This window comes from Bicyclus anynana, chromosome 24 (genome assembly GCF_947172395.1).
Source record: "Bicyclus anynana chromosome 24, ilBicAnyn1.1, whole genome shotgun sequence".
NCBI lineage: Eukaryota > Metazoa > Arthropoda > Insecta > Lepidoptera > Nymphalidae > Bicyclus > Bicyclus anynana.
The window spans coordinates 791,221-819,175 of record NC_069106.1 but is presented as its reverse complement, the minus strand read 5'-3'; the positions used below and the strand labels follow the sequence as shown (position 1 = coordinate 819,175).

General features: G+C 36.8%; 3 protein-coding genes across 5 annotated transcripts in view; 2 read left to right on the top strand and 1 right to left on the bottom strand.

The window, feature by feature from the left end:
* Nucleotides 1-2,027: 2,027 nt before the first annotated feature.
* LOC112050298 (uncharacterized) lies at nucleotides 2,028-8,143 on the top strand. Its single transcript, XM_052889080.1, has 5 exons — nucleotides 2,028-2,186; nucleotides 3,023-3,116; nucleotides 4,189-4,420; nucleotides 5,444-5,559; nucleotides 7,768-8,143. The coding sequence occupies exons 2-5, from the start codon at nucleotides 3,030-3,032 to the stop codon at nucleotides 7,846-7,848; spliced, it is 516 nt and encodes a 171-aa protein (XP_052745040.1). The 5' UTR covers nucleotides 2,028-2,186; nucleotides 3,023-3,029; the 3' UTR covers nucleotides 7,849-8,143.
* On the bottom strand, nucleotides 8,131-15,533 carry LOC112050295 (uncharacterized). Its single transcript, XM_052889077.1, has 7 exons — nucleotides 14,153-15,533; nucleotides 13,199-13,409; nucleotides 12,264-12,393; nucleotides 11,676-11,889; nucleotides 9,891-10,390; nucleotides 9,465-9,569; nucleotides 8,131-8,273 (listed from the first exon to the last, which is right to left on the bottom strand). The coding sequence occupies exons 1-7, from the start codon at nucleotides 15,420-15,422 to the stop codon at nucleotides 8,211-8,213; spliced, it is 2,493 nt and encodes an 830-aa protein (XP_052745037.1). The 5' UTR covers nucleotides 15,423-15,533; the 3' UTR covers nucleotides 8,131-8,210.
* Nucleotides 15,534-16,861: 1,328 nt separating this feature from the next.
* The window catches only part of LOC112050297 (high mobility group nucleosome-binding domain-containing protein 5), a 36,915-nt gene continuing 25,821 nt past the window's right edge, over nucleotides 16,862-27,955 (top strand). For all 3 annotated transcript variants that reach the window (XM_024088532.2, XM_024088531.2, XM_024088530.2), the window contains exon 1: nucleotides 16,862-17,019. The gene's annotated coding sequence lies outside the window, so the exon portion shown is untranslated. The remainder of the gene's footprint in view (nucleotides 17,020-27,955) is intronic.

The window sequence follows — 27,955 nt, the reverse complement described above, 5'->3', positions numbered from 1 at the left end:
TTTTCTCCTTTAAATCCGCATTTCAAAACACAAGTCAAAGATTTCCCTGTTTTAATATGAAATAGAATCCAGAATCCTGAATACAATAAGTGTGTTACGCACGGCAGAAAAGTGCATTGAACCCCTCGCAACGATAAATTTTCTTGAATTCCTAGCTTTGCTCGAAGGTATTAAATATCTAAGCGAGCAAAGGTGCTAAAAATAACTAAACTACTAACAAATAGTTAGTATCCTTCGCACACATAGCAAATATCTATTTGTTACTTCTTTCTATGACTGCTAATATTTGAAACGTAACTGATTTTAGTAGTAGAGTTGTTAATCAGTAGACTACGTCAAAGTTAGTTGTGTGCATTTTAAAAAATTAAATATCACGTGTCTCAAACGGTGAAGGAAAAACATCGTGAGGAAACCTGCATACCAGAGAACTTTCTTAATTATCTGAGTGTGTGAAGTCTGCCAATCCGCATTGGGCCAGCATGGTAGTGGCCTAACCCTTCTCATTCTGAGAGGAGACTCGAGCTCAGCAGTGAGCCGAATATGAGTTGATAATGACGACCACCATTTTATTTAAAAATGACAAGCTAACCTTTAACTGTGTTACTCTGATATAGGCAATAGTGTTTCACTTACCATAAGGTGTGTCTACTCCTAAGATAGATATACAATTTTCTCATTTAAATTAATTATAAAACCGGCTACATTTTTGTGTCGTGCCACGTTGCAAGAACCAGCTCATGACTAAGGGCCCCGTATGGGTTCGAAACTAGTCGGGCATACTCCGACCTTATATCACGTGAGTTATAGCCATGTTTCATAATCAATGAATATGAATAGTTTAAATTAAAAAAAGAATCTCATTTCGAAAAAAACAGAACTTGTTTCTGAATAGGAAAAAGAAAACCTGCAAAAAGAATTATAAGATTTATCCTTATACGTTAATATAAACCAGTTTATAAAGTCGTCTACCATAAGACTTTGGGAAATACATGAGAATTTGTATGAATAAGTACTCTTAGACGGGCAACTTCTAACGGCAATTGTAGCTGACATATTGCAACATGAATGCCTAGGTAGGCATTCTGAAAATATACCTACTCCTTCAAACAAAAAAGGAATTTTCTAAAAAAAGGCATAAAATTTACAATCTCCTTTTTTGAAGTCGGTTAAAAATCGTTAAAGGTAGTTTTGAAAATCCATTTATAAAGATTTAAATTATCATAATTATTATAACGTTCGTTGGTGCCTACATGGTTTTGCATAATAAGTTCCGGAGTTCGATTCCGGGGTCGGGCAGCAATCCACAGTACTAGCGCGGCGATGGGAAGTAGTGTTACAACCCCGTGCCTCAAAGGTCACTCTACAGTCTACACCCGCCAACCCATATTAGAGCAGCGTGGTCGAAGCTCCAATCTCCTCTCTTATTTATCTGATCTGATTGTGTGTAGTGAGATACCTAATAAAGATATTTTAGTTACACGAACCGGACGATTATCACTGACAGGTATATTGTAGCCAATAGACCTGATATAGTGCTAGTCGATCGGTCAGTGCGTCGTGCAATAATTGTTGATATTACTGTTCCACATGACAATAATCTGGTTAAAGCCGAAAAGGAAAAAGTATCAAAATACCTCGCTCACGAGATTACCGCCATGTGGAATGTTGAGTCAACTACTATTGTTCCGATGGTTGTTTCAGTCAATGGTCTTATAGCGAAAAGCTTCGACCAACATCTTAAGAAGCTTTCGCTTAACTGTTGGATCAAGAGTCGCATGCAGAAGGCAGTGCATTCTTGAGGCGGCGCGTATTGTGAGGAGGTTCTTCACTCTGGAGCCCTGACCGCCGGTTGCTTGGGCACTCAAATGTCCCGCAGCGGGAGGGTTTATTTTTTTTATAAATTTTTTAATAGTGTTTTGAAAAGAAAAATAAATAAATGTGAGTAATATTTTAGTTAGCAATATTTACAGCAATTTGTATAGCCCGTCTACATACTGTAATTAATGAACCACCTGACGTCATTACTACTCGTATAAGAATACTATTTTAATCATTTGTTGATCATTTACCTGTTACTAGTTGATCTGATAACTTGTTTAACTTTATTATATTTAAGCGTTTAATTAAAATATAGGTACCTACCTACATAAGTTTTGTGTTTGTCTACATAGGTGTTTGAATAAAATGTAAGTTACTTTGCAGAATATCTTTTTATACATCAAAATATCCTGATTCGCATAATATCTAGTACGTAGGCTTATTTAAAAGTCTAGTAGGTATGTGTGTTTCATAATTATTTTTCCTTATGTCTAAGAAAACCCCATTCTAGTACTAAAAGCCGTTATCTAGTTTTAGCGAAACAAGTATCAGTTACTCACTCTTCTAATTATCGAATAGAAAGTGCACCTGTGTTTGTGCACTAACTTTGAAAATTCTTTTATCAATAGAAAGCCACGTTATCTGTGAGTGGCATAGGCTATATTTTACCCCCGTTTTCTCACAGGAACAAGAACTACGCGGATTAAACCGCGGAATGTCTGTCTACTTTTAGCAGACTCCGAAGTGAATTACAAAAATAAGAAAACCAATGTCGAACAAAAAGTTATTTCACAACATAAGTTGATTCACAACATTTGTCAGGACAACTTAATTAACAAATCAAACTGTAACTAAAATAAGAATAAGAATGGCAGAGAATAACCTTGAGTGAAGTCACGCACTTGTGAACGTTGTGTGTAGGGTTAAAGGCTCCTTTGACTGTTAACAAACACTCCCCTTTTCCACTCAAGTCACTCCCCCCGCCTATTCCAAGCAAAAAACCACAAAACAAAAAATGTCGACAGCTCGAACGCCACAAACACTTTAAAGCCGACGACGACGGACGCCTTATATCGCAAGTCGTTCCCGCCAACCGATGGTTACCCCTCTCTAACTTCCCATTTTTTATGGAAACAAGTCGCGCCACCTGACTTACACTATTATAAAAAGTAGATACCATTTTGATCAATGGTTTCTTCTACAGTAGCGCAATGAGCTCCAGCACAGCACTCCTGGTGATTTGCTCCTCGCTGCTCCTCGCTGGATACGTCGTCGGCACCGACAGCAAATTCAACGTGGTTTGTATTTATGTTCTTGTCCTCGAAGAACGTATGTGATTATACAGTCTAAGATGGATGAGTTTTAGGAAATTAAATATCGCGTGTCTCAAACGGTGAATGAAGAACATCGTGAGGAAATACCTGAGATTTTTTTAAATTATTGTCATTAATTATTGTGTGAAGTCTGCCAATTCGCATTGGGCCAGCGTGGCGGACTAATGCCTAACCCGTCACATCCTGAGAGGATGTGAGGTGTTCGCTCGTGCTCACTAGTGAGCCGATTATGGGTTGTTAATGATGAAACTCTAACTGTGGCCCTCATAAAAAGGCTCAAAGTCTCTCAGCGGGCGATGGAGCGAGCTATGCTTTGGGTTTCTCTGCGTGATCGATTCAGAAATAAGGAGATCCGCAGAAGAACCAAAGTCACTGACATAGCAACGAGTCGCGAAGATGTAGTGGCAATGAGCAGGCCACATAGTTCGACGAGCCGATGGACGTTGGGGTCCCAAGGTGCTGGAATAGCGACCCCGCACTACAAAGCACAATGTTGGTCGACCCCCTACTAGGTGAACCGAGGACATCAAGCGGGTTGCAAGGAGCCGCTGGACGAGAGGCCTATGTCCAGCAACGGATGTTCATCGGCTGTTAATGATGATGATGATGATGACGATGGTGATGATGATGATGATGATGATGATGATGATGATGATGATGATGGTGATGATGATGATGAATGCTGAAACTTTACTTTGACGGCCTCCGTGGCGCAGTGATATGCGCGGTGGATTTACAAGACGGAGGTCTTGGGTTCGATCCCCGATTGGGCCGATTGAGATTTTCTTAATTGGTCCAGGTCTGGCTGGTGGGAGGCTTCGCCCGTGGCAAGTTTCCACCCTACCGACAAAGACGTACCGCCAAGCGATTTAGCATTCCGGTACGATGTCGTGTAGAAACCGAAAGGAGTATGGATTTCTTACTCTTAACAAGTTATCCCGCTTCCATCTTAGATAGCATCGTCACTTACCATCAGGTGAGATTGTAGTCAAGGCCTAACTTGTAGAGAATAAAAAAATACAAAACTTATCCACAGACAATAGTGAATGATGAACCTCAAACACCAATCTACTGCCCGTTGTTGGATTCCTGCAGATTCACACACTTAGCCTGCAAATACATCGCCTATCTCCGCAAGCAACCTATCACTCGCACCTATAGTACTGACCTGGAATCAGCTAAGCGGGATTTGAAGTCTTCCAACTTGGATGCGGTGCTTCACTTTAATGAGAACTTCACGGATACTTTTGTGGCTAAAATGGCTTTAGGTAAGAAGGAGAAATAACATAATGGTTCTTTGGGTTTTAAGAATGACCCAGATTGAGTCTTTACAAGGAGCGTGGTGAAGACGGTGAAATCCATAAAAAAAAATCCATAATTTCAAAATTCATCTTATTTCTTTAGTTTGTGTAAACAGTTTTTAAAATATTTAAAAACATAAGACGTTATTTTTCTTGAATAATATTAAAAACTAGCCGACGTCGCGCGGTTTACCCGCGTGGTTCTCGTTCCCGTAGGAGTACGGGGATAATATATAGCCTATAGCCTTCCTCGATAAATGGGCTATCTAACACTGAAAGAGTTTTTCAATTCTGATCAGTAGTTCCCGAGATTAGCTCGTTCAATCAAACACACAAACAAACTCTTCAGCTTTACATATTAGTATAGACTAGCGGACGCCCGCGACTTCGTCCGCGTGAAACCCTACTACTACCCCTACCCTTACCTTACACCTACCCTACCCCGTCCCTACCCTACCCTACCCCTACCCAAACCCTAACCTACCCCTACCCTACCAAGCGACGGCGACGGAAGCTTAAAAAATAGAGTAACTTCTCCCGTTTTCTCAACATTTCCCTCCACTGCTCTGCTTCTATTAATCGTAGCGTGATGAAAAGTATACTATAACCTGCCCAGGAGTATGAAGAATAATTGTACCAAGTTTCGTTAAAATCCGCCAAGTAGTTTTTGTTTCTATAAAGAACATACAGACAGACAGACAGACAGACAGACAGACAGACAGACAGACAGACAGACAGACAAAAATTTTACTGATTGCATTTTTGGCATCAGTATCGACCACTAATCACCCCCTGATAGTTATTTTGGAAATATATTTAATGTACAGAATTGACCTCTCTACAGATTTATTATAAGTATAGATTACTGATGCGACACTTGTCGTACTGAATGAATGTATTAGCTTTTGAATTTTGTATTTGTAACGGCTACGACACCATCGTGTTCCGTGTTCTATTTGCTTATTATTCTTAATCTGTGGTTCGTCGCAGGTGAGGACGCCGACACGGAGACATTGCAGTCGTCTCAGCTGAAGGTGTGGACCGTGGCTGAGCCTGCAGACGCGCTGCGAGGTTACCTGCAGGCCGCCTTCGATGAGTTCGTTGAGGTATCTATCTATATTTACTCGTAGAACAGGGTTCCCAACTTAGGGAGTTTTCCAGATTTAGGGGGCAAATAAGTGAAATGGGATTTTTTTAGGGGTCTGAAATTTTTAGGGGTATTTTCAGGGATTTTTTGACTTTTTTATATTTTTAAATTGATGATAATTTTAACATTTCTTTCTTAACCTAGCGACTTACAACGATTTTACGTTATTCTACAACCACTCTGAGGCAACTGGCGGCAATTTTCATCGAATAAAAAAAATTGCTAAAGGACAATGCCAGACAATGTATAGAAGTTTGACCCACTAAAAAAAATTATTTGCAACAATATATTATATATCATATTATTGGATTTTTTGTACTATTAAACAAATATTACATTTTAACCCTTTATAACTAGGGGTATAAAAATAAATCCAAGTTGAAGTTTGATTTTAAGGTTAAGTATATGTGCAGTTTATTATGAAATAGATAACGATAAAGCGTCGTTTGCACATGCAATACGTTAAAAAAAACGTGATTTTATTATTTTCAAATTACTCCGAGGTATTATTTTCAAATTATTACGAGTTTTGATAGTTTGACAGTGTTATGACAGTTTATTTTTACATTTTGATCTGACTTCGCAGCTCTGGATTCTAGCCATTTTGAACATAAAATAATTAGAATGCACTAAAAACGCTCTAAAGGGCTCGAACCCAAGGTCGAAATAAGGTTTTTAAAAAATAAGTAAACAATTTCAGCTATGAGGAAATAACGTAATGGATATAATTACTTTTTTTGGCAGATTTTTATTCCGGAGTTTAACAGTAAAAATGGTTTATTAAAAAACAATTATTTAAAAATTTAATATATTTAGTACATCTACATTTTCCACAAAATTCCGAGTTAGGACTGGGTCAGGATCTGGCATTCTCCTTTATTCATTGTCAACATGTATGATTTCAAAAAATCTGAATCTTCAGATAAAGACGTAATATTTTGTCTGTATTAAATATAGACTTTTGAAACATGTTACAGCATATTATTTCTAAATTATTATGAATTTATATTTTTAGGGGGGCAACGCAATAATTAAGGCGATTTTAGGGGTTTTTGACACAAACTTTAGGGATAAATATTTTGGAGAGTTGGTAACATTGTCGTAGAGGCTTCTAGCCAAAGATTTACTATTAGATATGTCACTAGCGCGTAAGACAAGATAAAAAGAAACATTAAATCGTAGACAGAGAAGCATGAAACTAAATTAATCTATAAATTGATTTAAAAAGGCCTTAAACGATCGCACCTACGCAAGATCACTGACGATCTGTCAGGGTGTGAGTTATAAGCATGTTTCCATAATCTCCTTCTGGGAGAGACTCAGAACAGCGCGTAACAGCATCCTCAGGACAGTTTGTGACGGGATGCCCAGCCCTTTGTTTACATATTGGCTATCTGTGCATCAAGACAATAATAAGAAATAGTTTATACTCCGGACTAAAATGACGCCTGGGAAGAGTCTTTTAACCTTCCCAGTTAGTATTTAAGTTTTATACCTATATGCATTATTAAAATATTATTATTTTATATCACTATGTAATAATATGTATACTGGGTGCTTTTACCTTTAATAAAAATCATTATTATTATTATAATAAAAATTCTTAATTAATGTTGTCAGCTAATGAAAAAATAATTTTATTTAATCTATATATATAAAAGAACTTCGTGTTAGTTACTCCACTTATAACTCAAGAACGGCTGAACCGATTTAGCTAAAAATTGGCAGGGAGGTAGTTTAGAGCCAGGAGAAGGACATAGAATACTTTTTATCCCGTTCGACAGCATTCCCGTGTGACTTGACATGAAACGCAAAACGCAAATGAAAGCTATATAATTGACTGTATTTATTATTGTTCTTTAAAGATAAAAATAATTTGTTCTGCTTAGTTGACACTCGAATATAGGCCCAGCCTCCATACAAAATTGGGACGTCCTTTGCCAAGCTATAGTACTGTTGCCTTGAAATATATCTTTATATCTGTGTCAATAAAAAATAATTAGTAGTTGTAAAGGATAAACAACTTTCGTCTGTAAATAAATTAAGGTAATTAAGTTATTTTTCCAAACGCTGAAGTTTATCATATTACTGTATAGCTCGACCCGACTCGAACCCAGGACCTCGTCAACCGATTATTATCAATAATTTTTATTTTTCTTTATTTCAGGATATCAAGAAACTGTGCGATTTGTCAGAACGAACTGATGAATTTTCGTTCAAGGACCCTATCGGGTACTATTCGGTTTAAAATTATTTTTGTAATATCCAATTTTTTTTACGAGTATTTGCCATCTATATCTATATTAATATTATAAATGCGAAAGCATGTCTATCTATCACTTTTTCACAACTAAATCGCTGAGTCGATTTGGATGAAATTTGATGTAGAGATAAGTTGCACCTTAGAGCAGAACATAGGCCTGAATTTTTTTTTATTATATTTATTTAAAAATATATACCGAAAAAAAACCCTCGGGATTTGTAAAAAATTTAATTTAAGAATTATTAAAAGAAGTAATAAAAAGATATATTAAAACTAACAACATTTATTTCATTGTAATAAAATTACACTTAAAAACATCTTAAGAATAATGCCAAAACTATTAATTATTATTTCGTCAAAATTTCACTGAGTGCTTTCTTTTTCTTTAATCCCTTGTTGAATTTGTTTTTCTGAAAAAAAAATTAAAATATTAATTCACCAAATTGTATCATCAGTGCCCTTTTTAATCCTCATAAAAGAATTGGAATTGAGCTTGAACGCGTCACGCCTTTCACAGTTTCAAATTAAAACACGTCTCTCAACCATCTGTCTACGGCGCATCCTCAGTTATTTTGGACATATCACACGCCGTGGGAACGAAAACTTGGAAAAAAATATTGTGGTGGAAAATGTGGAAGGCAAACAGCCACGAGGTAGATCTCTAACCAGATGGTCCGATCTTCTAAAGGAAGCAGGAGCCCGCACCTTATACAGTGCCGTCCAAATGGCCAGCGACCGTACTCGATGGTGGAGCATTGTAAACCAAACGATGACTCGCCAAGGTGGTCACGATCCTCAGTCATGAGGAACCGACTAGGGAGAGAGAGCGCTCAGAAACTGTCCGATCTTGTGCCACCTTCGCCGTTCTACCACAGGAGTGCTAGACGTCGATATTCCTTGGACGCGTACCTACTAAGCGGTTTAGTTCCTCTGTTCTTATACGCAAAGCAAAGATGTTCTTCCAGCTCCCGTTTTCCCCACCACCTACATTATGGGTATCAAGTCAAGAGTGAATAAGCATCTTTAAGGCAAACGCGTTCCACCATAGGCTGCATCATCGCTTACCATCAGGCGTGATTATAGCTAAAATAAGCGCTTTGCATACGCCGATTCTCTTTCTACGGTCGCAAATTCTTCGAAAATTAAAAAATGTATCAGAATGACATTTGTCGTCGGATCTGTCATTCCCATATATTTTTTTATTTCTCGAAGCGTAAGCGTTTGGTAGAAATAGAATTGATGTGCCACATGGCTACAGGTTCCGGTGGAGAATTTTGTTCTTTTGAAAAAATTGAAATTCCACAGCCGTACACATATGTCTGTATATGTCTGAAAACGCAAGTAAGAAACTGGACTATGGCAAAAGCAAATTTCGTTTGAAGAAACAACAATGAGTTAAATATGTTTCAATACTCAACTTTTTTTTTTTTATTTTTTTTTATTTTGAATAAGCAAGCGCTCAGCTTAGCAATCATGCCTGATGGTAAGCGATGATGCAGCCTATGGTGGAACGCGCTTGCCTAGAAGATGATTATTCACTCTTGACTTGAAAATACCCATATTGTACCTGTTACCAACTTTAAATACGAGACAATACTCACTTTTTTCTTCTCTGCCGTCATGCCGACAAACTCTTTCCTCTCTTTCTTCTCTCTGGGTGGTTGGTCCATGTTTGGTTTCTTATTGGGGGGCCCTTCTCCCGCGTCCTAACAAAAATAATTCATTATTTTTTTTATTTAAATATTTCCTAAACGGTTGTAAGGATCGATTCTAAAAACTAAACTTCAGAAAACTGCCTCAGTCGGTGCCAACTTTGTCGATATCGGTTCCTCCGTTTTTTAGATATAGGTTATCATATTATTTTAAAATCTTTCTTCAGAATAGTGAAAATCATGAATGGTATGTATCCAAGTAGAATTTCAAATTGCGGCGTCGATTGCTGTCAAACGCCTAAAAATCCGTTGATTAGTTTCAGAGATATCAAATTTCAAAAATGCTATATACTAATGAACATTATGCAGTTATACCTGATTCTGCCTTTTATTCATAATTCTTCTATAGGCTCCGGTATTCTTATCATCACCCTGTCTTTCACCAAATTTCCCTCTACCAAAGTTTCCTGTGTTGCCTTGATTTTCTTGCCTCCTGAAGTTCTGCCTATTCCCAAACCTGTCGTTTTGCCTTCCACCAAATTTTCCTTTGCCGAACTCATCATTACTCTGTCTGTCACCAGATTTTCCTCTAAAGTTTCCTGTATTGCCTTGATTTCCTTGCCTCCTAAAGTTTTCTCTATTCCCAAACCTGTCGTTTTGCCTTCCACCGAATTTTCCTTTGCCAAACTGTCCAGATTCTTGCTTGTTTACCTGGTTATGCTTGTTGAACTTTTCCTTCTTGCCTTTTTGATTTTGGGTTTGCTGTGTGCATCTTTTTACACGTAAGATTCGGTTTTTTATTGTCAAATCTTCTTCAGTCAATGCCAAGGCAAGTTCGACGGCATCTTTGGATTTGAAGTTAACGTAGCCAAAACCTAGAGACCAAAATAATAATATTAATTTATACTAAAGCGCATAAGACAATTTTATGAGGAATAATTTTTATAATGACCTCTATTGACCTCCGAGGTCGCGGAATATTTGTGAAAAATTGATTTCGTGACCTTTTGACCTTTGTAACTTTTTTAACTGGCACGATATTGACGTTGATTTTTCACATATAACACCGTAATAAACGTGTATACAAAAATTCAGCTCACTAGAAATTTTTCCCCAGATAAAATCTAAAATGACTGGACTACTACCCGTCTCACTGGTTTATACTCCTTCAAGTTAGGTAGCCTGGAAGAGATCACTTGGTGATAAGGTCTATGCATTGCATTTCACGCACTGCTTAGTTTTAAGATTTTGTATGTTCCACATATACTTATGTTATGTTGCAATAAATATATTTGAATAAATAAATTAAATAAAGGATAATAATAATATAGACTGATAGCTAGACCTTTGCGATTTTATAAAAGCTGACAATTTGTCAGCTCATGCTCTAGTAAGTCAAGTAAGGGTAGGTAAGTATGGAGTTAAGACTGTTAAAAATAAAACTTTAAAGGTTTTCAAGGGTTTGTCACGAAGCTAAGTAACTAGCGACTTGGCCAGGATAATACGCCGAAAGAAGTCGTGCTATATAGCATGCATTGCAATGGTTTACTGTAAAACTTACTTTTAAATGCTAAGAAAACAAAATGTGTAGAGCTGTTAGTCCTTAATGTAACAAAAATAACGAACAGAGAATCCCTAGCGGTGGAGGATTTCAGGTTTTCTTGGAATGACCTTGGCTCATAAGTTTCAGTGGGGCTCTCATATAATGACAATGACATAGACAGGTAAACTAAAGACACCTTCTGGCAGGTTAAAGTAGAGAACAATCGCCGGAGCACCCTTATGAGCAATGGCGTGCAAATCATTTAATTCATAGATTTTTCGCATGTTAGCACCATTTTTGTGAAGAAAGAAAAGCTCAACATCTCATAGCTTGGCCCAGGACAAGAACCTGGCCTATTCACTAAATAGGCTTTCTAGGACCACCGCGCATACCACTGCGCCAAGGAGGCTGTCAAATATACCATCATCATAACAGTAACTCACCCTTGCCGACGCAAGTCTTCTTGTCCCTGACGATGCGCACGAAGTCGATGTCGCCGCACGAGCTGAAGCGCTCCCGCAGCGCGTTGTCCTCCAGCGCGAAGGGCAGGTTGCCCACGAACACGGCGCAGCGCCTGTCGTGTCGCTCGGCTGCACGTGACAGTAACAGTAACTCACCCTTGCCGACGCAAGTCTTCTTGTCCCTGACGATGCGCACGGAGTCGATGTCGCCGCACGAGCTGAAGCGCTCCCGCAGCGCGTCGTCCTCCAGCGCGAAGGGCAGGTTGCCCACGAACACGGCGCAGCGCGCGTCGTGCGACGCGCCTGTCGTGTCGCTCGGCTGCACGCGCAGGTGGTGCCCGTCCAGCTTTGTGTTGTTCTCCACCAACGCCTGATATATTGTTTATTATTATGTTTATTACTTGATTTGGTCGCTAACTGTGGGACTCTAAGGCTCAGTCACACAGCGGGTAATGGATTAAGCTATGCTCAGAGTATCTTTGCATGACCCAATCAGAAATGATCCACAGCTAAACCAAAGTTACTGACATAGCTCAACGTGTGGAATGGCGACCCCGCACTAGAAAGCGCAGTATTGGTCGACCTCCCACCAGGTGGACTGACAACATCAAGTGAGTTCGAGCGACAGGGATTCACTGGATGCAGGCAGCTTATGATCGTGACATTTGGAAGCCCTACAAAAGGCCTTTGTCCTGCAGTGGACGTGGCTGATATGATGATGATGATCCTGTAATAGATTTATACCTTCTGCACAGAATCAGCGTCTGCAAATTTGACGTAAACATTGACAGATGATCTATCAGGGTGCAGCTCATTCTTGATTACAGCCAACTTGGGAGTGTGTCGGGCATCTTTGACAGGTACTGATCGGATTCTGCAATGTTAGAAACATATCTTGTTAGAAGTAATGTCAATTTTGAATAGTCAATACATTTGATCTTATTTTTGGCTTCTGTTCCTCAAAAATCAAAAACTGACTTCTAAAAGGATCATTGTGTTGTCAGTTTGTTTGTCTAACAAGACAATTTATCTCAGGAAAAGAGGTAATACCTCCACTAGGTGATATTTTTTAAAGCATACCCTCTTATTTTGTTTGAATGGTCTCATTTAAAAATAATTAGCTAGTTAAAATAATTGAAAATAGGATCTTCATGGCGCCAAAGGGAACCAGGTCGGCCTGGTCACATTTTGACAAAAATTTACAGAAAAAGAAGAGAGAAGGCGCGCCTTAGAAACTTTGAGGTGGAAAAGCGAAGTGCTTATATTTTACATTGTTAGCTCCGTCTACATCATCTTATGAACCACCACAAGAAATGTATTTTGTAATGCATTGTAGCAGTAAAAGCACCATATAAGGACTTATGCTTGTTGAAGTCCATGAAAGCGTTTAAAACAACAGAGAAATGCATTTTCAAAGTAGCTTTACAGAAATTTTGCCAGCATTTATGGTATTTGACAGATGAAGTAGCTGTTTTGTCTTTATTTGACAATGATGTTGATAAAGAAACCAAAGTAAGAAAGGTTGCATTTACATTGCATCGAAAGAAGAACTTTGTGGGCCTTTCTTCGGTAGGTATGTCTTTTGTAAATTATACTTTGATTTTCTTCTATAGTTTATCATACCATTGATAAGCGTTTCTTCTAATTTAATTTTAGAGAAAAGTATCGATAATTCTCACCTCACAGATTCAATCTCTCCATATTTCTTGAAAATCTTCTTCATCTCCTTCTTACATTTAGTGCTGAAGGGAACATTGCCTACAAACAGAGTCCTCTTGGTTTCCTCTTCAAGGTCCCTGGACTCCTCATTTACAGAAGTCTGTTCAGGCTTTTTGACTGTTTTCTTTTTTGGTTCTTCTGTTTCCTCATCAGAACTGTCGTCTGCTGGACCTGTAAGATCACATACAATTTAGTTTTGTTGTAATAAAAATAAAACAGGACAAGCGTGAGCCAGACTCGCTGGCAATGTGGCTATTGTATTAAGAAACAAATCAACATCCAGCGCCTGAAAAAGGAAGGCAAGGGACAGAGGATTATGGACTTTTTGGACAATTGTATGGAGGAGGCCTATCCCTGAGGGCATGCTATAGAAAGAAAAATGTGATGTTAATTTATGTATACTAATATTATTAAGAGGAAAGATTTGATTGTCTGTTTGCATTGATTAGGCTCTGAAATTACTGAACTGATTTTAAAACTTCTTTTACAATTGGGAAGCTTTACTATTCCCGGGTGCTATAGACTATATTTTATCCACAAATTCCTAAGGGAACTGGAACTATGCAGTTAAAACTGCATGGCGTCTGCTTGTTCAGTAGATAAAGGTTATTATTCTTAAGCCTCAACAGCTCCGCAGTAAAGGAATTGATTCACACTGAGAGGTCATGGGTTCCACTCATGTTCATTGGACTATTGTGGTACCAAGTACACTCCTGAGTGTTTAGCTACGTTACATACATAGATTTTTTTGACAAAATAATTTTTATAACACTTAAAATTAAAAACGTATGGAAAGGACATGACAAAGACAAGATATTACTTCCATGCATTTTTGATATGATAGTCAGATAGTGTTTTAGACTAAAACAAATGTAATGGAACAGTAGTATTGGTGACTTAAAAAAATTATTTACCAGTGTCCAGAGCTTCCTTGTTAATCTCTTCATTCTCTGATTCTATCTCATCATCAGAATCATGTTCCGAATCTGTGTCTTCTTTAGTTATTGCATTTGGATTGACTATGATGTTATCATTATCGTTTGTATTCATTTGTCCATCACTTTCATTTTGTTCTGATTTCTTTTTTTTATTCTTCTTTTTAGAAGTCTTCTTTTCTGTAGATGTATTTGTGTCAACTTCATTTTCTATTTCATTTTCATTAGCTGCATCTACATTTACATTAGTTGATTCAAGTTCATCATTAATTTGATTGAGTTTTGATTTGTTCTTTTTTCTATTCTTCTTTTTCTTGTTCTGAACAGACACAGAGGATGTACCTGTGTTGGTTTTCTCACCTTCTGTTAATTTCGTTTCCTCTGAATTATCTGCTTCTTCTAAATTGTTTTGGGATTTCTTACTCTTCTTTTTAGGACTCTGACTGGGTAAAGATATACTTGTATTTATTTCATTACTTTCTGATATCTTAACATCAATAGATTCAGTTTCAGCAGAAACTGAGTTTTTATTGCTTGCAGATTCAATCTGGTCATTGTCTTTATTTTGTTTTGACTTATTTTTTCTCTTATTCTTCTTTTGTGGGCTTAAATTTGTGGTAACAATGGTGATGTCTTCAATACTGTTTATTGGTTCGACAGTAAATGTATTATGTGAATGTATATTGCCAGTTTTAGCAACATTACCTTTTTTCTTACTTTTATTTTTAACCATTTGCTTTTCTGGACTGTTCCCAGAGGTCGATATATTGTTTTCTTCATCATTCCCAGTTTCTGATAGCCGCTGTTTCTTCTTTGGTGAAGTTACATTCAAATTATCGCTTAATCTCTTTTTATTTCCCTTCTTAGGCGATTTGCCGTTGTTTTTCTGAGTTTCTTGACTCGGCGAGATCGCTGGATTCGTAGGGTTGCCGTCTAAATCGTTTTTTAGGTGTTTTTTAACCTTCTCAGCCTTAGGACTTACCGGACTAGATTCCTCATCTTCTCCGTTAGTGACGTCAACATCTGGATTCTGAAATATTCGCTTGGGTGATTTCTTAGCGATCGCCTTCTTCTTTTGCATGGTTGGTGACAGAAATATAGAGCGGTCTTCCAGGTATTCGCATTTCGGCGTAACGTTTGGAGATGGTTGGTGTTTTATCGGTGTTTGCGCTATTTTTAAGGGTTTAGGACGATTGGGAGTGACATTGCCTGATAATAGAGCCGCGACGCTGCCAACCACGTAATCCATAGCACTTTGTAAGTATTACAAAACTATTATTAAATTAAAATCACAATAAAATTCAATTTATCACATGTTCAAATCCACATGGTGTTTTTGAAATTGACTTTGAAGTTTGTTTGACATTGACGTTGGTATTTGGTTATTTGGTAATTGATGGATAACTCGAAATGTTGCCAACCTTTATCACAAGAACTGTTGTCTGTTTCGGTATTTTAGTACAACCGTTACTATATTAAGCGTATTTCGTAAGGTTAACTTTATGAAGAGTTTATATTTTATTTGAGGTTTAGTTTTGTGAAATTAATTAGGTTTTCTTATTATTTAAATAAAATTTTATTGCATTAATGCCTATCCACGAATCTTACAAAATGTCATGTAAATACGTTTAATACTGTATGATAATTTATGTGGTTATTACATATTCAAGTATTACTAATGTTATAAATACGAAGGAAAGTCTATCTGTCTGTCACCTTTTCACAGCTAAACGGCTGAATTGATAAAGATGAATTTTTAAATAATGGTAAATAAAAAATAGGATATTTGTCGACACTAAAATAAAAATAGAAGGGTGGAAATAGGGGTTGAAAATTTATATCGCAAATTCTTTATTGTCAGAGTAATAGTTTTAAAAATTTGTTCATAAAACATAATAATACGAAAAATATGATTCAAGAATTTTGTAATAGTTATGTAAAGTAATAATAATCAATTACAAATTATGTAGATTAAGTGTAAAATAATTTATATAGGAAAATAGAATAATATATAAAAATAACGTTATTTTTTAACGTGACGTTATGATAACAGTTGGTTAATCGGGTATGAAAAAAAATATTTTTAAAGTGACAAGTGCCAAGTGGCAACATTATTAATTTGTAGAAATCTGTGATTGTGTGCATGCCATGGGAACTTAGAAGAACGTGAAATCTTTATGAAGCAGCGCCATCTACATCCTAGATTTAAGATTCCAGGATAGTAAATACAATTACATATGATGTGTACGTACTAGAATGTTTTTAGAGATTAAACCCGTGTAAGTACGGAAAAAAAAAACCGAACAAAAGAATTATTTATCCTTTTAATTTTGACGCGTAATAGAAAGAATGTGTTTGTATTTCTAAAGCAAAGGGATTATTAAAGAAAAACAGTAAGTGTACATTAATTTCAACAATTTTCCACATAGTCATTTGGCCTAGTGGTGCATAACAAAGGTACAATATAATAATCCCGAGTTCGAGCCCGGGGGTAACAAAGGAAAACTTTTTGTCTTTTTTTTGTTTTTCTCAATTGGTTTCTTCAACTATTACAAAATCAAAAATGTCTCTCCTTTACAAAAAATATGCATTATTATTTTTATACTTTTTACTATACTAATAATACCGTATCTAGTCACTAGATGGCGCTATCACATTCGTTCTGAAAAAAGTTCGAGTAGCCTATCTATTTCCAATAATACACTGTAATCTTTGATTGTGTGTGTAACGAGTAACGACGCTTTCATCCCAAACATTCGTTTTCCTTCATTAAAATCATTTATAAATCAGTGTTAATTATAACAGTGTTTTATAAGAAAACAGGGTGGATATTTGTGCATAAAACCGTAAGTACTTTTGCACGTACTTCAACTGTAGAAAATGCCGCGCGCCATTGCAAGCCGCCCGCCATTCTTACATTTTTTTTTTAGAATTAAACTTTTCCTGCGTTGTTTTTCCGACGAAAATTAAACTATTTAGGCTAATACACAATCATAACCCCATTATGTCTTTATCTATGTATTTTAATAGATATTAATGTACTAACTCATTTAGATAAGGTTATAAAATGATTAGGCCTTCTTGATGAAAAAGGCCTCTTTAAGCGAAATCCGATACCTTTAGTTTTACGAAGTTTCAATGTGAACGAGACATTTTTACAACGTGCTTGCTAAGTTGCTAAGTTGATAGAAGAACTTATACTGATATTTAATTACTACAACTAAGTATAGTAGTCATAATTTTTTTAAGAACTACTTGGGCAGGAAGTAACTTCTATTAACATAATTGCCTTGACCTTAGTGGAATTATATAATGATAGTATACTAGTTCTGTTGTACCTATTATTTTGGCAATAACAAAATTGACTCGTAGAGATTGCTTTAGATCTCTACATTACAGATAATTTTAAATAAAATATATTGTTTATTATTGTTATTTTGTGTTTGTTATAGCAGGTTTTGAAATAGGGCAATAGTTTAGTGCCAGTGACACTTCACACTTACACACTAATATTATAAAAAAAAATTGTGTATGGATTACTCAAAGACGCAGGATACTAACGGTTTGAGACCGTTTTGTTTGGAGGTCCATGCGAGAGGCCTATGTCCATCACAATATCTCGAAAACTGCTTGACATACAAAGTTGAAATTTGGCAGGGAGGTAGATCATAGGTGGTAGAGGTTTACTAAGAACAGATTTTTCGAGAGGGCCGGATTAAGGAGGTCTAAGGGCGAAGTCGCGGGCGTCCACTAGTCTACATATAAGATACAGTGTTTTGTAGTCATACACATAACACTCATAAATAAGATCCTCGGTTACGTTGGTTACATATCTGATGGCTGTTAGAGGCCAAGGTGCTGGAATGGCGATGCACGAGAAAGCACAGTGTTGGTTGCCACCCACCAAGTGGACTGACAACATCAAGCGAGTCTCAGGGATTCGCTGGATGCAGGTGGTTCAGGATGGTGATGCTTGGATGTCCCTACAAAAGGCCTATGTCCTGCAGTGGACATCCATCTGCTGATATGATACATATACTTGCATTTGAATGTTTTGCTAAGATTTCAAAATACTGAGAAATGCATACTTTAGTAATAGTATTTCCTGCCCTAACTATCATTTATTATACCAGCAGAACCTTGGAATATAGGGACAAAATATAGCCCATGTTACTCTTTGATAAAATAGCTTTGTTTTATTTATTTATTAATTATATTGCACAAAGAAAATAATAAAAAATAATGTGCAAAGGCAGTCCCATTGCAAGTAATTTTTGCCCTAATAACCTTTGGATAAAGAAATTAATGTATTTTACTGGTGAAAGAGATTTTCAAATTGGTTCAGTAGTTTTTAAATTTATTACAAAAATACAAATCTTTGTTCATATAATGTTATTAGTTAGTTATTACATTACATTGATGATTGACAGGCACACAGGTTCCACTTTAATTTACTATTTATCTGTAGGTATCTCAATAACTAGCTATCTGTAGGTCAGTGACCCTAAATTGATTTATTACTGAGCACCTATTTAATCTTGTTAGTTCAAATGTAGTGGGCACATATTTGCATGACTATACTTAGTAAGTTGATATAGGTAATTCATAACATATTATATTACAATAGTTGAATAAGAGAATTTCCTACTGGCTAATTGACTTGAATACAATATTATTTTTACTTAAATTCTGCAGCTGTTGCTACAAAACATTTAAGTTGAGCCATACTGCCGGCGGTTCAGCCAGTGGTTAGCCTTTATGGCTTCAGATAACATAGTCCAGCAGGCAAATTCATTAACTTTGACATATATATTATGTTGGTTGACATTATGTCAGCCACTGACGATTAAGTAATCTCACATGCCTGCAGCGTTAATGGCTAGACAGCAGATAAAACTGATTGTGTGTTGGTCACGATTAGCATGACATCATGCCATCATCATGTCGATCGTGACTAACAGGTGATCAGTTTTATTGGACGTCAAGCCTTGAGAGCTACAGATATGTTAGACTTGATAGTCAGTAGCTAATATTGAGTGATATGAGATTCAACTTGTAAAAAATGTCATCTGGTGCCTACTGACACCCCTTTGTGGATATCATACAGTAGGTTGATCACAGTTCTCAGTTTAGTTTATGTTTATTTTAATAGGTACAAATACCTAATTAGTGAATAGGCCAGCTGGGTTCTTGTCCTGGGTCAGGCTATGAGATGCTGAGGTTTTCTTTCTTCACAAAAATGGTGCTAACAAGTGTGAACAAGTGAAGAGAAATGGACAAAATATCGTCTAATGTTAGCAGAGTTGTCCCAGTCTCATCTCTTTTGTCCCAACTCTATGATAAGAGATAGCAGTGGTATGCACGGTGGGTTTACAAGACAGAGGTCCTGGGTTCGATTCCCGGCTGAGCCAATTGAAGTTTTCTTAATTAGTCCTGTTCTGGTAGGCTTCGGAAGCTTCGGGCCCTGGCTAGTTACCACCCTACCAAAGGCAAAGGCGTACCGCGAAGAGATTTAGCGTTCCGATACGATGTCGTGTAGAAACCGAAAGGGGTGTAGATTTTCATCCTCCTAACAATTTAGCTTCGTTTCCGTGTTAGTTTGCATCATCACTTTCCATCAGGTGAGATTGTAAACAATAACTTGTAAAGAATAAAAAAAATATTTCCGGTTACACTGCCATTGGTTGAAATTTGTCTATTTCTCAAGACTCAAACACCTGACCTCGTAATCCTAAGCCACATAGGCTTATCATTGGACCACTGAGGATGGTAAAACACGAACATGTTTATATTGCCTGCCTCAGTTAATGAAACCATATCCATAAAGGAAACTGGGCCCTTTAAACTTACAAAATAACTGATGCGTGAAAATTGGTGAAGCGTGGCGTAAGTTCACTGGCGTGGTGTATGACTTGATGGAGTTATGTTTTTATTAACCGATTTAAGAGAGGAGGGGTTTTGTGATGCTTATAAACCTTGAACATTATCTCTACTGTTTAAATTTATTGTGATACTAGCTGACGCCGTTTCCGTAGGAATATGGGAATAATATATAGCCTATAGCCTTCCTCGATAAATGGGCTTTCTAAAACTGAAAGAATAGTTCAAATCGGATCAGTAGTTCCTGAGATTAGCGCATTCAAACAAACAAACTCTTCTTTAGCTTTATAATATTAGTATAGATTTTTAACATTCCAAGTGACTAAGTTACTTATACTAAGGATTCTGTTTACTAACAAATAAATTAGAAATGAAGCTAGAAAACGCTTGGCAGAGCATGGCTTTAGTGTTAGAATAGAGTTTTATCGAATATTGTTTATGCCTAGTTCGGAGTACTTTAGTATTTTAGTCGAGTGCAAACGATTTTTGAATTTACCGCCCAAAAATTCTTTGTACTCGAATAAGATATTGAAGTAGTCCGAACTAGTCCTTAGGGTCCTTATATCCTGTATCTCTGACGTTTTATAGGCGGCATCGTACTGGAACGCTAAATCACTTACCACGTGTTTGCCAGTACCCAGTAGGGAGGGTAACTATCTGCGATGTCTGTCGATGTCTACCACTAGACAAAAAAAAAAATTGAAAATTGTCGTGTCTCTACCTCATTTCTATTTATTTAAACCGACAGACTACTTACTATTCGACCAGCGAGCACGTACGAGTGCATATAAAACGTGAGCCTGAGGTAGTCAGACTTGCCACATTATATGTAGCCTGACTCTTTGTCAGTCCATGCTAGAAACCGAAAGGGGTGTGAAATATCATCGTCCTCCATTAGGTGAGATTGTAGTCAAGGGCTGACTAGTATAAAAAAATTAACTGTCATTTTCGGTATTATATAGAAACAGGCGTTACTTTGCGGAAGTTCATCACTGGAGATGAGATCATTGGAGATGTTGACTGTAGAGTCAAAATCTCCTGAGGATGCTCTAGTTTCGGGGTGAAACGTACGTCGAGAGTATTTTGTCGGACCTGGGTGACGTTGTCGCACGGGTTCGTCGGCATTTCAATGATAGCAAAATAAATAATAAACCATTATATAATCGTGACATTTTCAGTTTCATAAAACGTGGTATGTCTGGCTTTCCAGGCTCTTGGTTTAGTAGAGTACGTGAACTTTGTTAGAATTTTCACAATATAGAACATTACACGAATGCAAATACGAAATATGGATTTGTAAAGACACTATATACCGAGGCCTATCTAGATGTTGGTGTATTGTTCGTGTGTTTGATCCTCCTCCTTCGACTGAACGTGTGTATTTGACTTGCTAATGATAGTGTGCCTACTTACGGTCGGTATAGAAAACATATTTTGTATGGAAAACTTGGTAAGTTTTCATTTGTTAGAATGTGTCCGCGTTTTCAAGCTAAATTTTATATTTGCTATTTTACACGCTTTGTATTAGCTTCACTTGTAAATATATGTAAGAAAATCTTTGAATCTTAATTTGCGCCACTTACCGGTATGATTATATAGCTTGGTTTGGACATGTAATGCATAGGGAGGAAAGTCATATTACTAGAAAAATGTTGAATGTGCAAGTGGAAGGACATAAGAGGAGAGGAAGGCCAAAGAAGAGATGGTTGGATTGTGTGAAAGAGGACATGTGTGTAAAAGGAGTGGATGATGAGTTGACGAGTAATAGAGACGAATGGAAAAGATTGATATATTTTTCCGACCCCACTTAAGTGGGATAAGGGTAAGGAGTACGTACTATGTAAGAAAATCAAATCTTGGAATCTTAATTTGACCCACTTCCAGGTATTCGATTAGGAGGAAATTTTGCACACGCTCTGCTGGACTATTCACTATTTTGGTCTTTGTTATCAACCTATTGAAGTGGACAACAAAGTGTCATCTACATACTATATGTTATCCACCGTAAGCACCGGATGACATTTGTAATTTGTATCATAGTATGTGAATGACATTTACTTAATTGATTTGTTTTTTTTATTTTGATGGGTTGATAATAAAGACCAAAATAGGTAATAGGCCAGCTGTTCTGATGACAATACATGCTAGCTAGGAAACGTCATTACAAATCCAATATTTTTGGTGGGTTATTTATATTGGGAAGTGTGACTAAACGAATAAAATGTAATCTGTGTTTATTTAAACTAGATTTTCATAATCTTAATCCGTAGGCATTTCGCCTTCGCTGACCAAACCAGATTAGATAACAAACTTCTAGTTGCAGCAATAATTTTAGTGTAAATATCCAATTTCTTTATTAAAAACGGGGATAAAACATAGCCTCTATGTTACTCGGTGAAGATGTAGTTCTAATTAGGCAGTAATTTTAGTGTAAACTTCCAATTTATTTATTAAAAACGGGGATAAAACATAGCCTCTATGTTACTCAGTAAAGAAGTTCTAATGGTGAATGAATTTTTAAAATCGATCGAGTATTTTTCATTTTATTTAAAACGTAACAAACAAACAAGAAGTGAGTTTTTAACTCGTCATAATAATAGTACTGAAAGGAGACTCGTGCTCTACAGTGAGCCGAATATGGGTTGCTAATGGTGAATGATGGCGACGGTAATAATAGTTTGCGTAAAGAACTTCGTATTAATCTTTGGATGAACAAGAGATTCCGCGTGATGGTAAAAGTTCTCAACTAAGGCAGACAAAGTCGGCAGTGGCGTGCGTAAGGTTGTCGATCAGGGTATGCACTAGTAAAAAAACTGGAAAAATTCTGCATTTAAAAGTATTAAGAAAAACATATCTTAGGGTATGCAATACTTTAATGCATGTATGAAGTGCACGCCACTGTTAGTCGGTTGTCTAATGGGTTTAAAAGTTGTTGAGTGACGTTTGCCAGATTTTTACGACACCATTTTTTTTGTCGTGCCGTCTGTTTTGTGTCCGCAATAATTTCAAGAGGTCGTTGAGATATTAATATATGCATCTACACATTTACCTTTTGTGTTATGTGTGTTACATAAATAGAGCACATTATAGTATACAGTCGGTATCATATACGATGTAATTTTTAGTTTATTTTTTATATTTTAAACTTGCTGACGCGTGGTTCCCGTTCCCGTAGGAAAATGGAGATAATATATAACCTATAGCCTGCCTCGATAAATGGGCTATCTAACACTGAAAGAATTTTTCAAATCGGACCAGTAGTTCCTGAGATTAGCGCGTTCAATCAAACAAACTCTTCAGCTTTATATAGTATAGAAGTATAGATTTTGTAGCATAAAATTTTAATGTTTAACTACCTCTTTGGTCCTATAGATCACCTGTGAAGCTTTTTATTTTTCAAAAAGAATTTTAATAAAAATTCTCAGCACGAAGACGGTTGTTGATAGTGTGAACCCTGGACCTCGGAGAGCACATTAAGCGGCCGGTCCCATCATTACATCTGATCAGTGGCGTGCACAAGGTTTTGAATAGGGTAGACATTATACATATAAATTGTACAAAATGGAAAATGTATTCCCAAATCCAGGGCTCTTATTGAGTCCTCAGGGTAGGCAGTGCATTTTTGCATATTATATGGAATGCACGCCATTTGATTGTGATAGATACAGTCAAATACTATCACAAAAACCACCATCCCGTATTGTAGTAGCTTGGTGTATAGTCTGTAGAATTTTTTAAAAATTGGAATTGGTATTTATATAAAAATGTCACGGAGTAAGCGAATGCTCTTAAGATGCCTATGAGTATTATGACAAATCGCCAAGACCTTCAACTCGTAAGACAGATCTAATTTTACAGCATCGTTCGTTATCACTCACATCTGCTCGCAGACCTAATGACTGGCCCTTGCCAGTTGCCGTCTCGCGCTGAGTGGAGCACTGCGCCTAGTGTGGTACAAGTGACGAGCGACTTATGCTAAAGTCCGCGTGGAATTTAGTTTTTCACAAATCCCTCGGGAACCGTGGATTTTTTCGGGATAAAAAGTAGTCTATGTGTTAATCCAGGCTATAATATATCTTAATATAAAATTTCAGCTATTTCGGTTCAGTAGTTGAGGCGTGAAAGAGTAACAAACATTCATATCAAAATCATGAGTTTTCGGAAACCATGGATTTTTACGGGATAAAAAGTAGCCTATGTGTTAATCCAGAGTAAAATCTATTTCCATTACAAATTTCAGCTAAATCGCTTCAGTAGTAGCGTTATAGAGTAACATACATCCAAACATCCATACAAACTTTCATGTTTATAATATTAGTAGGAAGTAGGACTGTAGTTAATTTTTTTTAACTACAGTAGTTTAGCGGTTAGTTTCCGGTATGATGTGTAGAAACTGAAAGGGGTGTAGATATTAATCCTCCTGCTAACAATCCCTAGCCTGCTTCCATCTTAGATTGCATCATCACTTACTAACCTTATGGTAGACAGAACATTTTGCATCTATAAAGTGGCTCTTGACCAGAGTAAGCACTGGCAAGGCGGATTGCAATATAGGGATATCTTCATTTAATGTGTCTCTGAGAATAAAATATAATAATTTAATTATATTAATACATGTGTGACTAAGTAATGTAACGCATAAATAATAAAAATAAATTATATATTATGAGCTAATCATAATATTATATTATTTATTTTCTTTATTTATAGAGCAACGCAAATAACCTTTTACCTATTCGTTACTCTTGACTCTACAATGTTCAATTGGAAAGTCTATTCATAATTAACATCCACAAAGCAACGCCTGCTTCTGTTCAATATCATAATTGATTTTATGATATTAGACTAGATAAAACTGGCTCATGATTGCGATTGTGACATACTCGTATATTGCATAGTCTGAGCAAAAAAATAAACACCTCGCGAAGTTGCGCAGAACGTAGGAACTCCTCTAGTATACTAAGTTATTCTGGCGCCGACAAACGAGATATAAATATAAACCCGCTTCAGCTTATGTCTTGAAGCGAAGTTTTCTATCAGTGTGTTTACAATAGTTCGTTCACCTCTCGCCTCTATTCCTATACATAATGACAGAGAGTTACGACGTATTTAGACAGGAACAAAAATATATTGGAATGCTATTTACTATAATCAAATAATGATCCCAAAAATAAATCTTTGCATTAAATAAAAAAAACTGCTATATAAATTTTTGTGCCTTTTGTCTGTTTATTTTTCCAAGTGTTTCTCAATTATTTAAATAAGAATTATTGTTTAGTTGCAGTAATTATTATTTTAAATTATATCACCGCGACTGGTGACAGAAGGGCTGGCTCTTTTTTTGGGCAAAAGATCAGTTTGGCTGTCCAACGGAAATGCAGCCAGTATTCTTGCCACCATTCCACGTGGGCATGATTTGTTTACCTATTAATTGCCCTAATAAAAGAAAAACATTATGTTACCGCCACATTATACCACACACATAATAATATATATTTTTTTTTAATTAAAATCAACCATTATTATTAACTAATTATTATGTACTATTGATACTTTGGCTAGGAGATTTTTTAGGCGACCTAATATATTTTTAAAATACTTTAGCACTTGTCATCAATATTTACAAGTAAATATTAATCATGTCCTGTCTACACGTTACATTGTCTATAGGCATCGATTATAAACCTCGTGCCATAATGACGGTGTCGGTATAATGGACGGAGGGAGCTTTTTTCCGGGTTCTTTGTGTGCGTGTCATAACTTTTTTTTTTAAGTTTTAGTGTTGTCTAACATAACCGGTTTTATTAAAGTACAGTGTTTATAGAACTGGCGTTGATTTTTTTTTTGGATACAACCATTTGGTGCCCTATTTTAATGGTCGGGAATATTTTTTCATTAGCATCAATATTCAATACTCAACACATACATACAAATAAATAAAATTGAAGCGTATTTCTGTAAAACAACTGTTTTTTCGAGTGCTTATTTACCTACAGGATGCGGAATCAATTTTTTTTTGAAGTTTCCTATTATTGTCTGTCTAATGTCTAATGGGCTAATCTTTGGAACGACTCTACCGATTTTAACGGAACTTTCACTAGTATCCCAAAGGAGGTTGTTGAGCAAAATGGAAGCTTCCTTTTATGCCTGAAAAGTCTATGGTTCCCGCGGGATTCGTAAATAATTCACGTGAACGAAGCCGCGGTCGTCCGCGAGTTTTAAAGTTAAATTATAAGTCAACTAGCGGACGCTCGCGATTTCGTCCGCGTGAAATTCAGTTTTCACAAATCCCGTGGGAGCCATGGATTTTTCCGGGATGAAAAGTAGACTATGTGTTAATCCAGAGTAAAATATATTTCCATTCCAAATTTCAGTCAAAATCTTTAATTTGTCCACAACGCGAACAAGCTAAGATCGTTGATCAGCCTGAGTTTCACGATATTTTTTAACCGACTTCCAAAAAGGAGGAGGTTCTACGTTCGGCTGTATGTATGTTTTTTTGAAGACTTATGATTCATTTTCTCATTCGTTAGGCTTATTGCTTAACAGAAAACAATAATACAGCTCCAAATGTTACTTCGCCGCTTTGGTACACCAGCGAACATTTTGCCCTAGAAGAGTGATAAAAAAAAATCTATTTTTCTCCAGGAAACATATTTTTACTAAGCCAATTATTTAAACCAGATCCTTATTTATACATCATATTATCATCTCCATATACTTTTATGCGGGGATATACCTGGGTTCCCTGGGCCGACGTAGGGGCTGGTAAACATTTCCCTCTGTTCAAAATGTATACCAATTCGCTACGGCAACGTAGCACGCCGGAAGCAAAGTCGACAGTGAATATGCATGAAGAAGTCTATCAAGCTTTTTGCGCGTCTGAGCCAAGTGTAAGCAGGTTTCTACCTATTCGTTGGTTATTACCTACTTGTCGCCCACCGCTCCACTTCATTCGCTTTGTGCTGATTATATTAGAAAATAACACCTACATTCTACTCTGTATAAGTCTGAACTGTATCAGTAATTCAATGTTTAGTTCGACAAGTTTGACGGTTCGATCCCCGGCTGATTGAGATTTTCTTAATTGGTCCAGGTCTGGCTGGTGGGAGTAGGGTTGCCAGGCCATAAAATGCAAAGGCCGGACGTCGCACTATATAAGGCCGGCCATTTTGCCCTAAAAGCCGGACATGTTTTTTTTATTGCCAAACTTATTGTTTCTACAGCTGGGCTGTTGTAAAAAGTATTTATACGTGATGTAAAGTGAGGATGAGATCGAAGATGGAGTGTGGCAGGTATATGCATATTCGATATTTATTAAAAGATGGACATCATATTTATAATAAAAAAACTCGTTTACGAATTTGAAATGTTTATTAAGTTAGCGAGAATCGCCACTCTGACAAAAAGCCTGACAAAAGCCGGACAGGCCGGACATGTACATATTTGGCCGGACGCGACCGCAAATAGCCAAACATGTCCGGCTAAAGCCGGACACCTGGCAAGCCTAGGTGGGAGGCTTCTGCCGTGGCTAGTTACCGCCCTACCGGCAAAGGCGTACCGCTGAGCGATTTAGAGTCCCGCTACGATGTCGTGTAGAAACCGATTTTCATCCTCCTCCTAATATGTTTGCTCGCTTCTATATTAGATTGCATTATCACTCACCATCAGGTGAGATTGTGGTCAAGGGCTAACTTGTAAATAATGAAAAAAATGTATTGTGAGCTACCCTTAGGCTTTGAAACTACTGAACTGATTTGAAAAAATCTTTCACTGTTGGGAAGCTGCACTATCACCGAGTGTTATAGGCTTTATATATAATATTTTATTCCCGTATTATCTAATAAGAATATAATATCTAATAGGAAAGTATGACCACGTCTATATTCTAATAATGCCAGA